The 15461-nt window shown below is 49.4% G+C and overlaps 1 protein-coding gene across 3 annotated transcripts in view; it reads right to left on the reverse strand.

Annotated features, from left to right (window-relative positions):
* LOC116948482 (E3 ubiquitin-protein ligase UBR2-like) overlaps nucleotides 1-15461 on the reverse strand; it is a 55724-nt gene that overhangs the window by 20181 nt on the left and 20082 nt on the right. For 2 of the 3 annotated variants that reach the window (XM_032965193.2, XM_032965192.2), the window contains exons 20-31: nucleotides 15194-15257; nucleotides 14567-14691; nucleotides 13834-13886; nucleotides 12436-12538; nucleotides 10266-10314; nucleotides 9322-9476; nucleotides 8716-8824; nucleotides 7102-7211; nucleotides 6318-6407; nucleotides 3995-4176; nucleotides 2110-2378; nucleotides 972-1065 (exon numbers count right to left, since the gene is read on the reverse strand). In XM_032965193.2, coding sequence (XP_032821084.2) covers nucleotides 972-1065; nucleotides 2110-2378; nucleotides 3995-4176; nucleotides 6318-6407; nucleotides 7102-7211; nucleotides 8716-8824; nucleotides 9322-9476; nucleotides 10266-10314; nucleotides 12436-12538; nucleotides 13834-13886; nucleotides 14567-14691; nucleotides 15194-15257 — 1403 coding nt within the window. The remainder of the gene's footprint in view (nucleotides 1-971; nucleotides 1066-2109; nucleotides 2379-3994; nucleotides 4177-6317; nucleotides 6408-7101; nucleotides 7212-8715; nucleotides 8825-9321; nucleotides 9477-10265; nucleotides 10315-12435; nucleotides 12539-13833; nucleotides 13887-14566; nucleotides 14692-15193; nucleotides 15258-15461) is intronic. The other variant, XM_032965194.2, reaches the window with a different exon arrangement.

Raw genomic sequence — 15461 nt, forward strand, 5'->3', positions numbered from 1 at the left:
ATAAAATTATCACGACGTTGACTGCAACACAAGCAATCATCAGGTGTGAAAACCACAGCAAGAAAATTTGAAAAAAGTGGCGGTTTTTTTAACGTTAGCACCACGGAGAGCGATTTGACAGTTTGTTCAGATGGACGAGTCCATCTATGTTCGGAAAAGAGGAGGGGGGAGACGAAAATAATGGATGTGGTCTGAAAGCCACCGCAAGCGTAAACAAACAATTAAGACCCGAAATGGCTTATCAAATCCTTCCAATGATTGCTAAGCCAGAATCCATCTTCTCTGTTGAAATTGTCTCTGTGTTTGTATATGTGGATAGCCTCATGAACGAATCTATCTACATATACAAACACGGAGACAATTTCAACCGAGAAGATGGATTCTGGCTTACCAATCATTGGAAGGATTTGATAAACCATTTCGGGTCTTAATTGATTGTTCACACTTACGGTGGCTTTCAGACCGCATCCATTATTTTCGTCTCCCCCCTCCTCTTTTCCGAACATAGATGGACTCGTCCATCTGAATAACTGCCAAATCGCTCTCCGTGGTGCAAACGTAAAAAACGCCATTTTTTTCAAATTTTCTTGCTGTGGTTTTCACACCTGATGATGATTGCTTGTGTTGCAGTCGAAACGTCGTGAGAATTTTATTGTTTTATATTTTTATTATTTTATTGTTTCCCTTCTACGTGACTTTACCGAAAGAACCAAGAATATGAATCGCTGCAGTCACGAAAGCTTTAAATCACAATTGTAAGCGTTAACAAGTGGAAGGGATGACGGCCGGTCGGCAAGAATTACAACGCAGTGGCAGTGGAGATGGAGTGATGAGATTCTCTCCTGCCGGCTGGAATGTTGCATCGTGGCAGCGTGAAGGATAGCGGCGACTCGGGGAGGTCTGCTTTCAGCAGTGGATTGATCATTCCCAATGATGATGATGACCGGTGATTGAAGGGTGACGTTACGTACCTCTGCCAGCAGTGCGCGTGCATGACATGGCCACAGCTGCCACTGTGGACGCCCACAGGAAGGCCGGCAGTCACCAACAGGGGGTCAAACTTGTCTGTGGATGGCAAAGAGTAGGGTTGCACAGAGAAACACAATGAATGCACTTACGCGACTGAGTGCGTGGTGCAGCGTGTACGCATCAGGAGCAGCCGGCGCGTGTGGCACTCGGTCCCACCAACTCGAGTGCCATACCTGACTTGATGACACTGACAGCACTTGCCCCAATATTCTCGAGGGCTAAACAAGGGGACCTTTGTGCGTGTATGTTCACGTGTGTACATATGTCGCGACCCGGGTTCGATATTCCCACTCACAGTCAACGCCAGTGACAATATATCTGAACCGGTCTTGGGCCTCCCGTAGGTCGACTCAGCCTCAAATGAGTACCTGGTGCAGGGTGTAAACATCGCCACTAGGGAGACAAAGGTGGCCGGGCGTGGTGCTGACCACCCATCCCCCCTCATGTGCCCTGCTGGCCTTCATAGGTGCTCACTAACAGCACTTGCCCCAACAGTCTGTTCAGACTATACAGGGAACTTTGTCTTTGTACTGTAATTGGAACAATCTAGCCCCCTGACCCTCGGCCCCTGGCGATTCGATTATCGCAATTAAAGGTCGCAATTCGATTCAAGAACAGATGTTTTTGTTTACATTCAAGTGTATGGTAGCATCTCTGGATTACATACAACACATAAGACTAAAAAGACACAGTCATTCTTGTATGTGCGATTCGATGCATCCACTGTGACCTCAGGAACCACGGTAGCCACTCTATACTAGACTACTATTTTGAGTTTACCAGGTAAGGCCCACTGTAGCTATCACAAATTACAGCTCAACGAAGTGGCTTATCACGTGGAACTTTATAGCAGCCAAATACTCAAAATGCAGGTTGATTCTAAATGTGGAGGGAAGAACCAGAGGCGAAGAAAAATCCATGCAACCACACGGAGAGAGAACAAGCAAACTCCAAATATACAGGCGTCAGGGTCAGCGTTGAACCCATGACCTCCTGTATACCAGTGTTAACATCTCAACACTGCGGCGCACTCAAAACGCCGACGAGAGCTCACGATCGCCCCAGAGAGTTGAGGCTCACCGGGTTCTGCATCTGCCGCTGCCGCGGTCAACGGCGGTGCGGCCGGGTCACTTGTGGCATGCGGGCGAGCCAGCACGGTGGAGTGCTGCACCAGCGCGGCGAGCACCATGGCGGCGCCGTCGGCACGCACCTCCTGCTCCTCTTGGCACAGGATGCAGCTGAGGACGCGGCGCTCAGCGGGGCGGCTGGCCCGGCGTGGCCCCACGCACACGCCGCCGGGCTCCGCGGTGGCGCCATCACAGCCGCTGCTTCCGCCGCCGAACTCCGAGCTGCGAGTGCGGCCGGCAAGGGAGGAGAGGGCGTGACGAGGGCCCACGCACGCCGGTGCGAGATGCGGCACGCACACAAATACAAAGATCCCCCGTATAGCCTTAACAGACTGTAGGGGCAAGTGCTGTCAGCGAGCACCTATGAAGGCCGGAACGGTACACGAGGGGGTGGGTGGCCAGCACCACGCCCGACCGCCTTAGTCTCCCCAGTGGCAATGTTTTCATCCACCGCACCAGGTACTCATTTGAGGCTGAGTCGACCTAGGGGAGGCCCAGGACCGGTTCAGATAATCGTCACTGGGTGTTGGCCGTGAGCGGGAATCGAACCCGGGTCGCCAGGTTCATAGCGCAGCGAGCTAACCGCTACACTACCGCTCCCCACACAAATACGCACGCAGCAATACACGCACACAGCAGCTTGAGGGCATGCACTGACGGGAGGGTACGCAACTCAGAATCTTTATTGATACTGAAGGAATCCGATAAGCTCAAAAGCTCTTTTTGACAGATGTCCAGAAGACTGCCTTCACACCTCGTTTTTCCTCTTGGTGACAATCACTTGTTGTTGTGATCGAAACGTCGTAGATTTTTGTTATTTCCTTTCAACCTAACTACGTGACTTTACCGAAAGACCCAAATAATGTGCCTTCACCACTCTAGCAATCACAACCGGATCCAACAAAAAAAGCCAATCAGTTTAACCAAACCCCAGCCGTAGCCCGAGCCCTTAACCAAACGAGCTGACCAGACACCAACTCTTACCCATTTCCCTTAACAATGGCCAAACAGAAACCTAGCCCTACTCATAACCACTACCACACTATCCAAATGAATTTTACCCTCATTAAATCTCCAGACCAACCTGGTAAACCAGATCCTAACTCCGAGCACCACCTCTCGTTATTAAACTTACCCCATTTGTCCTTTGCGTGTCACTTTGGGGCTACATTAAAATCTTACTGAAACAGCCATAAAATGCATCGTCGCTTTGTCGATTTACCCCATTGCTGGTGACCGAGAGATTACCAGCCAACTCTCGCCAAACAACACCATGAAGAGGAAGACACTTGACCACCGCGCACGAAAACACCGCACGAGCCCTGGGTGTTCATCGCCGCACCGTCGCAAGGCACCCGGTGATCCCAAAGTTGCCAGCGGTCACAGAAGTGCCACAACAAAAACTCAACAGGCTCTGGGTCATATTAGCCTCATAGACTGCCTGATCTCGTCAAGGAGCATAAACCATCATGCGAACTCCGGTCATCCTCGCAGCGGCTTTTGACTGGCCATCGAACAAAGACGGTCACTGCATCGCGCGCTTTCATGTGTGCTTCTGCGGCCATCTTGAATGCTCTCCCTTACGAAGCCATTGGAGCCACGCACTTTTAAATCGTCTAAATTGAAAACACATTTCTTTAAAACTGCTTTTTGTGTTTAGTTTGTTCTTCCCCCGTACCTCCGATTAGTACAATGCGAAAGAAGTTCAATATACATGCGTACAATAACATCACCCTAGAGAGAACAAAGTATATACCGTGTGATGTTTCAGACAAGGGCCCGTCTATGATGGCCCATTCGTGATGAAGAGCCGTCACACAAGGTAGTGCACTACCCACCTGCCGTCGGTTTCCGTCGACCCCTGCGCCGCGGCCGCCCCCCCAGCCTGCTCGAAGAGCGCGCGGTTCTCCTCCATGAAGCTGCGCTGCATCGCCGACATCTGCGCCATGATCTTCTCGCGCCGCTTGCGCGCGGCCTCCGCCTTGCGCTTACGCTCCTGCTTGTCGCGCTCGCCCGAGTCCTGCCCGACACACGCAACGACAACACTGCCGTCTCCGCGTGTGGAGTGCGCGCGATCACCCAGGGCGGCACGGCGTGCGAAGGGCGGTGCCGCCTGCACGTGCCACCGGCTTCGTCTACACCCACCACCCCCCCCACCCCACCGAGGTTCATCACCAGGCCACCGTCGCTTGCTTTCAGTTAAAACTTTTACTTCGATTATATAAACCAACAATATCATCACTGGTTCGACATCTTTAATCGAACCAACCAAGCAGCTCTCTCTAAAACTCTCTGCTGCTAGACCACCCTGATTTTATGGCTTACCAAAAATCCATGAAGAAGGTAGACCACTCCATCCTATCGTCTCCACCATTGACTCACCCACTTACAAACTGGCCCGATTTATGAGACCTTGCTTCCATTCACTGGCAAGACCACATCAGCTGTACTTAATTCAGCTCATTCGGTTTCTCTAATTAAAGACAGCTCACTATCTCCAGGTGCTTTGCTTGTTAGTTTCGATGTGGTCTCTCTTTTCACCAAAGTTCCTGTGCCTGACACCATTGCAATCATTGAAGACTGAATGCTGATGTACCAACCCTGGTGAGACACTGTCTTACCAACACTTACTTCACCTGGAATGGTACATTCTACAAACAAGATGAAGGTACCCCAATGGGTTCTCTCTTATCGCCAGTGGTAGCCAATGTTTTCATGGAAAAATTTGAGACAGATGCCATCCAGGCATCCACCCTACGTCCTTCCTTGTGGAAAAGATACGTAGATGACACGTTCGTCATCTGGCCACATTGTCCGCTAGCACTGAACCAATTCTTAAACCACAAAAATTACATACACCCAGCCATCAAATTCCCCATGGAAGTGGAAAAGGATAGCAAGTTACCATTCTTGGATGTTTTAATCGAAAAGAGAACAGATGGCTCATTGGGACATTGTCTACTGGAAAGCCACCCACACAGATGCCTATCTAAAACCTGACAACCACCACCATCCAGCCCAGAAGAATTCCCACATCAAAACCCTACACTAGAGGGCCCGTTGCATCTCCGACCAGCACCACCTAGCCAGTGAACTGGAGCACGTACACCAAGCCCTCAAGATGAATGGATATTCGGACTGTACAATCCGCAAAGCTGTCACCCGAACCGTGGGGAAAAAAACATCTGAGGACCGAATCAAAACCATCACCTTGCCATACATAGCAGGGGTCACCAAAAATATTTCCAAAATCATGAACAAACACAAGATCCAGGTCCGATTTAACACAGTACATAAAATTCGTGATCTGATCCCATCTGTGAAGGATGTATTCCCTGACATGCAATACCCCTGTGTCTACAAACTAAGCTGTGCCTGCGGCAGCAGTTACATTGGGGAAACTAAACGACATGTCTCGGAACGTGTTCGTGAACACAAGGCGGATCTGAAACACGGCAGGACCAATACCTCTGCCGTGGCTGATCATTGTTTTAACGCTGTGGGCTCACACGATATTGATTTTTCCAAGATGAAGGTACTCTGCAAACCCACTCGCCATCATCAAAGATTGTTCATGAAGCCATCCAGATAAAAAAAACAGACAACTTCAACTAAGGATATGGGTAAAAATTGAGCAATCATTAGGACGTGATTAACCAGGTAAAGTCTTAACTTGCTATGACGTTTCCATCCTTTCTACCTATGTTAACTGACTCTCTGAGTTTCATTACTAGGTTGGATGTCTTTGTATTGAAAGGCTGGGTGTCCACTGCCCCAGCCTCTGTGGCTGGACCATCTCTAGCTCCACCCACCTACCTTGATGCACCCATCTCAGGCTTATATAAGACCTTGTCTCAGCAGCTTTCTGTCTCTCTCACCTGAAGACAATTGCTTGTGTTGCGATCGAAACGTCGTGATCTGTTATTTTTTATTCACGTGACTTGACCAAAAGACCCAAGATTATGAATCCCTGCAGTCACGGAAGCTTTAAATCAAGATTTTATTTCGATTATTTGGCTCCTATAAATGTGCACGTGCTAAGCCACTTCTCCATAATAGAGGATTTTGGGTTAGATCGTGTGAATATAAATGTATTGTTAAACCTGCCACCACCTGACACAGCAAGCTGATCACCAGGTCAGCCCAGAGACAAATAATTACCCTTCTCACATCTTTTTGCGTTTGTTCATCCATGGAGGAGCCGGGGGTCTGGGAAGTTCTCTCCCGAAGCATCCGCACGGTCGCGAAGAGCTGCAAGTGAACACGGCACACGTTGAACTGAACACACGGAACCAACGCTCGCACCAACCCCTATTCCTTAGCTCTAAAGCTAGCCACAAGCAAAGCATGAACCAAGACAAAAGCAATTAATTATACCCATAGCAGTAACTATGACCGTATCACAAACCATAATACTGGCACCAACCTTAACTCTAACCACAACAAAAGCACTAACCCCAACACTAGCACTAATTCTAATAATAGCATTAACACATAACTAATTCTAACCCTGGAACTAACTTTATCTATAGCATTAACTCTAAGCATAGCACAAACACTTATCTTAACCATAGTAATAATGCTAATTCTAACACTCATCCTGATTTTAGCACTAACCTTGTCCCTAGCCCAAAATTTTAAAAGTAATTATAAGTTTTGGGGTGATCCAGCCAGCTGGCTGTATTCAGACAAGAGCTCTTAACTGACAAGAGGAAGCTCGTGAGTTCAACTCGTGGTCAGCGATCGACTGATCCCAAAATGCAACATTGGGACGAATAAAATGAGAAGCATTTTGTGCAAAATGGCAACAATGACAATACCACGGAGTGACCAGCCCCCTTCACAAGAACGTGGAATTTCCACCGCTGTTGGACGGACACAAACATTAGAGGAAGGGAAAAATAACTATCCCATCGGCTCGCCAAGAAAAGCTATTTAAAGTCACCTTCAACGTCCATGCGATCATGTCCTTCTCATTCTCCAGGTGAGAGGCGGCCTGGAGGGCCTGCAGCTGGGCAAGGAGGGAGTGCGTGCTGTCAGGAGGGCTCCCGGAGCCTGCTCGCACGACGCGGAACGTACGTACGTGTGTGTAGGGAATGGCAGTGTAGTTAGATTCCCGCTCACGGTCAACATCAGTGACGATTAATTGAACCGGTCCTGGGCCTCCCCTAGGTAGACTCAGCCTCAAATGAGTACTTGGTGTGGTGTGTAAACACCACCACTTGGGAGAAAAAGGCGGCCGGACGTGGTGCTGGCCACCCACCCGCTCGTGTGCCGTGCCGGCCTCCGTAGCCAGATTTGTGGCTACAAATCTGGCTGTCCGCCTGAAGATGCTCGTTGTAACTACTGGCAAAATGTCGTACTCAGATTGCAAATGTTGTGGATTTGCTCTTCAACACACCGGTGTGCTGTACTAGTAACGAATTTGCATGTTCTGTTGACGTGACAAACCTTACTAATTGGCTGTCGGGTGGTGGCAGGTTTAACTATATTCATATTCTTAGCTCTTTCGGTCAAGTCCTTCGGTAAAGTCATGTTCAACGTGACTTTACCGAAAGAGCTAAGAATATGAATTACTGCAGTCACGAAAGCTTTAAATCAAAGGTTTAACTATATTATGGATATTGGTCGCAAAAGCCTACGTGTTAAACCACATCCCTAGTGTCAATCCTAAACTAATGAACTATTTTTTATTTTACCAGATAAGGCCTACTGAGCTGCTATATAGCTCGTTTTCAGAAGTTACCTGGCTATCACAAATGATAGCTCAAAGAAGTGGCTCATCATGTGAAAATTTATAGTGGCCAAATAGTCTATATGCATGTTTATAAATGTGGAGGGGAAAACCAGAGGACCCGGAGAAAAATCTACACGACCACGGGGAGAGAGACACGCAAACTCCAAATATACAGGCGTCAAGGTTGGGATCGAACCCAAAACCTCCTGCATACCAAGCGAGGAATTTAACATCTTGCCACCGTGGCGCCACAAACACTTTGATATGTGGCTCAACGTGCACAAACACACGCGCAGACGGTACCTGACGGTACAGAAGGCACGCTGAGATGTGTTACATGGTGTTCCAGGGATGCCGGAACGCATCCGAGAGGATGTCCCGCAGTTGAGATGGAGCGATTAAATAAGCTCATGTGCAGGTGCTTTGGTTCGTTGCTCATCGCAGCACTGAACTGACCAAGGCTGATAACGATGATAACGATGATGATAATAATAGACTGCCAGGGTCGGCATTATCAGAATTAAAACTTTCCTGATCAAAGAAGCGTGCAGCAGTGCTCATCTTCTTCTAACCATTTCACATCCCTCCAGTTCATCCCATGGGACAACTGCTGACCTGTCAGAGGTGGCGCTTCGACTGCGTGATGTGGCGTGGCTCGGGTGCCACGCTGCCACACACAGCTGCCTTTTGTCGCTCCAGCGCTGGCATTTTTAGCCAAGCCGTCGCCGCTACCCGGCGCTCGTTATCGGGCCAAGTCAACCTAGGAGATACCCAGGCCAGGCACTGACGGTGGCCGTAAGGAGGAGGAGGCGGCACACGTACGCGTTGCCTTGTGCAGGAAGCAGAAGGAGACGTCAGCCTCGTGCCCCTCGCCCGCTTGCTGCAGCTGCTTCTGCTCCTCCATTAGCGCCAGCCCCATCAGGTGCAGCGCCTACGCAAACGCAGAAACAATAAAGAAAGAGACCCCTCCCCCTCGTAAAGCCTTAAGAGACTGTTGGGGCAAGTGTTTTGTTAGCGACCACCACCTATGAAGGCCGGCACGGCACATGAGGGGGTGGGTGGCCAGCACCACGCCTGACCGCCTTTGTCTCCCGAGTGCCGATGTTTAGACACCGCACCAGGTACTCAATTGAGGATGAGTCGACCTAGGGGAGGCCCAGGACCGGTTCAGATAATTGTCACTGGTATTGGCCGTGAGCAGGAATCGAACTCGGGTCGCCGGATTCGTAGTGCAGCGTGTTAACCGTTCCACCACCGCTCCCCACCACACACAAGCGCACGCACGGCCCCGCACGGCACGTCACGCCATGTGTTCACGATACATCGGTGATTGTGTCGGTGCACCAGATTGACGCTCTCACCAGCGAGCCACCTGGCCGACACAAGCGCAGCGCTTAGAAGGAGAGCAAGTGGTGCGTGCGTGCGTACCCGCTGCAGGGCAGCCTCGGAGCACGGCTGTCCGGAGGGCTTGGCAGCCCAGTGCAGCACGCACGCCAGCATGCAAACGAACGTGTCGCAGTGCAGGAGTCTCAGCAGCCCCTCAAACATGGGGCACAGAGGGGGCGGCACGGGCGGAGGCAGCGCTGTGGCACGCGTACGCGCACACAAAACAAGGACATGTATGAATGCACACACGCACACAGAAAGAAAAACCGGCCCCCCCAAGTAACAATGAAGGCTGGCATGGCACAGAGGGGGTGGGGTGGCATGCCCGGCTGCCTTCGTCTCTCCAGTCGCGATGTTTATACATCAAACCAGATACTCACTTGAGTCGACCTCAGGGAGGCCCACAACTCATCAATGGATACAAGCAGACACACACATTACTAGATGCATGCACTCACATGAAGATGATGTGAATGCACACACATGCAACAACAATGGTCATCCATATCAGGTGTTGTGACCAGCACCACGCCCGGCCACCTTTGTCTTATGCGCCGATGTTTACACACCCAAAACAATACAAAGATCACCCACATAGCCTGAACAGACTTTTGGGGCAAGTGCTGTTCGTAAGCGCCTAAGAAGGCCGGCACGGTACACGAGGGGGTGGGTGACCCAGTGGCGATGTTTACACACCGTACCAGGTACTCTTTTGAGGCTGAGTCGACCTAGAGGGGACCCAGGACTGGTTCAGATGATCGTTACTGGTGCTGACTGCGGGTGGGAATCGAACTCGGGTGGCTGGGTTCATAGTGCTGCGCACAAACACAAGTCTAAATGCCTGGTAAATATGGCATTTACACATGAAGAATGAAATTCCTTTGTTGAGTCCCTTTAAACTGAGTGCACAATCGGGATGCTATTGATGCGCTTGTTTGTGTGTGTGTATTTGACCGATTCTTCCGAGCTGGTGATTCAACACTTACCGCCATCCTCTCCTTTCAGCTTCTTCAACTTCTTCTGAGCCTCCTCTGCCTAAAAATCACATTCATCATCATCATTATCGTCGTCAGGTTTATGTTACGGTCGAGAAGTCGGCCGTTGCTGGCAATGATATTTATACACAAAAAACTACACAGACTGAACCAAAAAACAAGCTGCTATTTTGTTTTCAACTTCGCCTTGTACCGAGCGATGTGCGCAAGCAGATCAAACACGCGAACATACAAACGGCCGCATGAGTTAGGCGTGCGTGCCGACACCCACACGCACCGCGCTCCAGTTCTAACACACGCACGCGTGCGCGCTAATCACGTTGGCACGGAGTGTTACGTAGACGTCCAGGGCATCAACAAGGAAGAGAAATCAAAGCACAGTCGTGGATTCTGCGCCACTTACCGACATGCATTTTTGTCCAAGGAAGTGCTTAATCGGCGATGATAACGTTACTTTTCAAACCGCAGAATGTTCTCTTCTCCCCGGGACAACCACTGCTGAACTCCCCACAAAGTGGTGCTCGTTTTATCGAGCCCGGAGGGACGATGGTCTACCCCCGAAACCAGGATTTTAACTCGCACAGCCATCCCAATGGGTAACCAATTGTCAGAAGCAGAATCAGAATCTTGAGACACTGGAGTAATACGATGAGCAACCAAGCACTTTTTCACAGATGTCCAGCAGGGGCGGGTCAGCAAGTTACAACAATACAAACAACAACAACAGATATGCAAAATGGAGGAAAGGTAAGGAAGCCACGAAAAATAAATACACATAAATACAATATAAGTACAAATTTCATCAGTACATTAGTTGCTGCCCATTTTTCAACACTAAATGCATGCTAGGGCAAGGCGGGAAAAACAACAACAGTCCCAGACCACACCAAATTTCACGGAGCACCGATCCTTCCACGGTCGACGAAATTCATCGTCGTCGGTCTCTCCCCACGTGACCTCTGCTCAGGAGTAATTTGTTTCGTTTGGGCGAGGACTGGATTTTTTCCGCTGCGAGCTTTTAACGTTCAAGCTTCAGGATCCCGTCCGTAAAACGACGTCTCGTTGCCCATATCGATATTCTGAAGCAACAATCTGGATAATTTTCAAGGTTTGCAGGGACATTCCGGTACACGCTGGCAGGTATTTTCTCTCTTCTCAGCTGTTGCAGTTCATATATTGCTGCCAAGCCACATTGTCGAGCTATCATTAATACCTCAGCCGCCTTTATCTGGTAAGATCAAAATAATTTAGTTTTATTTGTATGTCTTTAAGTGATTTGTTTACTTTTCATCGTGTTTTTGTACTGTTTGTTGTTGTAAAGTTCTGACCCGCCCCTAAAGGACATCTGTGAAAAAGAGCTTTATAGTTTAACACGTAGGCTTTCTGGCGAATTGCCCGATGATGCTGGATGTAATTACCAGCGAAACGTCGTACTCAAACTGTAAATGTTGTGGATTCACTCAACACACCGGTGGGCTAAAGTAGTGAACTATTTGTCTTTTGTCAACGTGACACCTTTTTGCTGATTGGCCGTGTCGGGTGGTGGAGGGTTACGACACATTTATAAATAACGCGATCTAACCCAAAAACCTTTATTATGAAGAGCTTTATAGCTCATAGGATTCCTTCAGTATAAATATTCTCATTCTGATAGCGAGTAGGCTGCTTGCATCACTGGTATGCAACGAGCCAATCCCGCGACTGGCATTTGCTCGGAGCTGTAATCCGAGTCAACAGTTCAACTTCACGTCAACAGACGTTCCCCAACAGAAACCAGTATCAGAACACTGATGATTGCACCCTAGTAATGAGTCGTTATAAGGACAAAACTGGTGATTTGCATAAGGCGCAAGGCTGAGAGGGTTTGTACATGCAATGCACACCTTTGTGCCTTGTTAAATAGAGAAGCTTTTTGATGCAACATCGTAAAATATTCACTTACTATCATTTATTCCAGCTCTATACATTTAAATATATGGGTTTATTGACACATGAGACTCGGTGAGGATTTCTTGCGTACACAAGCATTATGTTAATCATGACCCGCCGATGTTTTGCTCAGCGTGCTTGGAGTTTGTTTTTTCATGGCAGTGACGATTCATTAAACCGCTGGAGGACGATAATCAACTCCGTGGCCACGGTACGCCACGTGCGTTCGTACCTTGGACTGCTCCGATCGCCGGTAGTGGTAGAAGAAGGGGTTGTACTCGGCCGTGCACTCGGGCCGCAGCTCGTAAACCCCACGGCCGGTGAGGCCTGGTTTCCTGTGGACAGGAGCGCCACCCCCAGCACGGAGGTGGGCAGGGGGGAGGAGGGCGCCACGGTGGCGTGATGTTAACTCCCTCGCCTGGTATGCAGGAGGTTGTGGGTTCGATCCTGACCCCGACACCTGCTGTATATTTGGAGTTTGCGTGTTCTCCCCCAAGGTCACGTGGATTTTATGTCCGGGTCCTCCGGTTTTTCCCTCTACTTTTAGAATCGTCGTGAGTTTCGAGTATTTGGCCGCTATCAATTTCTACATTAGCCTCTTCGTTGAGCTATCTTTTGTGGCCAGGTCGCTTCTGAGAAAGAGCTTTACAGCTCAGTGGGCCTTACCTGGTAAAATAAAGAGTGTAGTAGCGTCGTGTACGCTCAGCGCCCGTGATTAACCGCAGCGCACAGCCCCCTGGCGCTGAATGCGTTCAGAGCGAATGGCTGTCTTCCGTTGCCAATTCGGAGAGATACGAACTGGTTTTATGCTGCTCTTCAAGGCATTCACTAAGGAATGATTGGCAGCAATGGTCGATCTGCTGCTGGATGAAGGCTTTCCCATGCCATGCGGTCTCACGTACCGCCACGGAAACGGAGCGATGAGCTGAGCTTGTGCCTCAGAACCATTTGCAGACATGTCTCAGACTTTTTTGATTTAAAGCTTTCATGACTGCAGGGGATTCATATTCTTGGTTCTTTCGGTAAAGTCACGTAGAAGGGATTCTGGCTTAGCAATCATTGGAAAGATTTGATAAATAATTTCGGGTCTTAATTGATTGTTCACGCTTACGGTGGCTTTCAGACCGCATCCATTATTTTCGTCTCCCCCCTCCTCTTTTCCGAACATAGATGGACTCGTCCTTCTAAACAAACTGTCAAATCTCTCTCCGTGGTGCTAACATAAAAAAACGCCACTTTTTTCAAATTTTCTTGCTGTGGTTTTCACACCTGATGATGATTGCTTGTGTTGCAGTCGAAACGTCGTGAGAATTGTATTGTTTTTTTATTTTTATTATTTTATTGTTTCCCTTCTACGTGACTTAACCGAAAGAACCAAGAATATGTCTCAAGACTATTTTGTTTACGTCTCAAGAATAGATAATACCTTTTACCACGATGCTGCGTGAACGTGGAACGGCACTGCATTTATTTTACATATTACTTAGACAGAGTGCATGCAATCGTGTACGGCAATGGTCAACTTGTGGCTGTTGAGCACCGTACAAGACCCGGAATCGAGTGTATGGCACAAGCCAGGGGACGGCGAGAGCCAACTCAAGAGTGGATTAACGGCAGCAACCAAACCAACCTGAAGACAGCGACGTCATCGATGATGGCCTCCATGCCGGTCTCGTCGTTTTCCTGCCGAAGAAGAAGACAAACATGGGACAGGGGAGTCTTAGAGGCAGAGAGACGAGGAGGCAACGAGACGAGGAGAAAAGAGATGTGTTATGTATGTTGAACTTCTTTTGCACCTTACGAAGCCAACCGTGATAATCGGAGGTGTGGGGGAAGGACAACAAACTAAACACAAAAAAACAGTTCTAAAGAAATGAATTTACAATCTAGATGATTTAAAAGTGCATAGCTCCAGAAGAGCATTAAAGACAGTCGCAGAAGCACACCTGAAAGCGCAAGATGCAGTGACCGTCTTTGTTTAACGGTTGGCCAAAAGCCGCCACTGCAAGGCTGAGCGGAGTTCGCGTGATGGTTTATGCTCCTTGACGAGATCAGGCAAGTTTATGAGGCTAAGAGGACGTGGGTGGCTTTGTGTGTTTGTTCGTGCTGGTGCGTGTGGCAGTGCGTCTGCTGCGCTGCATCTGCCAGTCGTCTCAGTCAGTCAACCCATAGCACCTGGGTCTGTCCAGTGACCTCCTGTCAGATGGCGTTCGACACATAAAGTGGTCTTAAAGTGCACACAGCCTGGCACAAGCGCCGTGGTGAAGTCACCGCCACTTAGTGGTGAATGGCGGTTGTTGTTGTTGTGCTGCAACATGCAGCGGGCGAGACGTGTCGTGTGCGTGCGTGCGTGCGACGCGTACGTTCTCGGGCAGCGCCTTGCTCAGCTCGCTGTGCGTCATGGGCTTGATGGCGAGCTGGTGCACCACCTCGTGCCGTGTCACCTGCTCCGCCGTCACGGCGCTCACGCCTGGTACAAAGCGCTCCGCTGGGATGGGGGCGCGCACGGGAGGGGGGTGGTGTGGAGGCACAAACGGCCGCGAGGAGTTAAAACGGATAGAAGTTTTGTGTGCCATGAACGCCGCTAGTATAGCTGTGTTTGCGTGCGTGCCTGGGGTTAAATGTGTAAATGTCGCAATTCAGTTAACCCATTGTGGGGAGCGGTGGCGCAGTAGTTAGGGTGCTGCGCAACAAACCTGGTGACCCGAGTTCGATTCCCACTCACGGACAACACCACTGACGATAATCTGAACCGGTCTTGGGCCTCTCATAGATCGGCTCAGCCTCAAATGAGTACCTGGTGCAGTGTGTAAACATCGCCACTTGGGAGACAAAGGCAGTTGGGCATGGTACTGGCCCCCCACCCCCTTGTCTGCCGTGGTTACCTTCATAGGGGCTCGCTACCAGCACTTGCCCCTAAAATCAATTAAGGCTATGAGGGTGATCTCATAGCCTTATGTGTAAGTGTGATTCTGTGTACGTGTGCTCACCCAAGATCCATATGATGAGCTGAAGAAGTTCTTCGAGCAAGAAGCTGTTCTGCTGGAGCTGGTCCTGTAGGAAAAATCAAACTGTGTAAACACGCGGCTGTGCGGGCACGTGCAATACAATCAGTGTCTGTGCAATCATCCGTCAGATTAAACCTTTATCATTCCGATGACGTGCATGTACATCATCGGTTTTTATGCCCATCACGTGTATGTACCTCATCCAAACAGAATCGGAAGAAAGACTAAAATTTTTTAAAACTTTATCGGT

Source organism: Petromyzon marinus, chromosome 33, assembly GCF_048934315.1.
Source record: "Petromyzon marinus isolate PM22_M1 ecotype Great Lakes invasive population chromosome 33, UKy_Petmar_22M1.pri1.0, whole genome shotgun sequence".
NCBI lineage: Eukaryota > Metazoa > Chordata > Hyperoartia > Petromyzontiformes > Petromyzontidae > Petromyzon > Petromyzon marinus.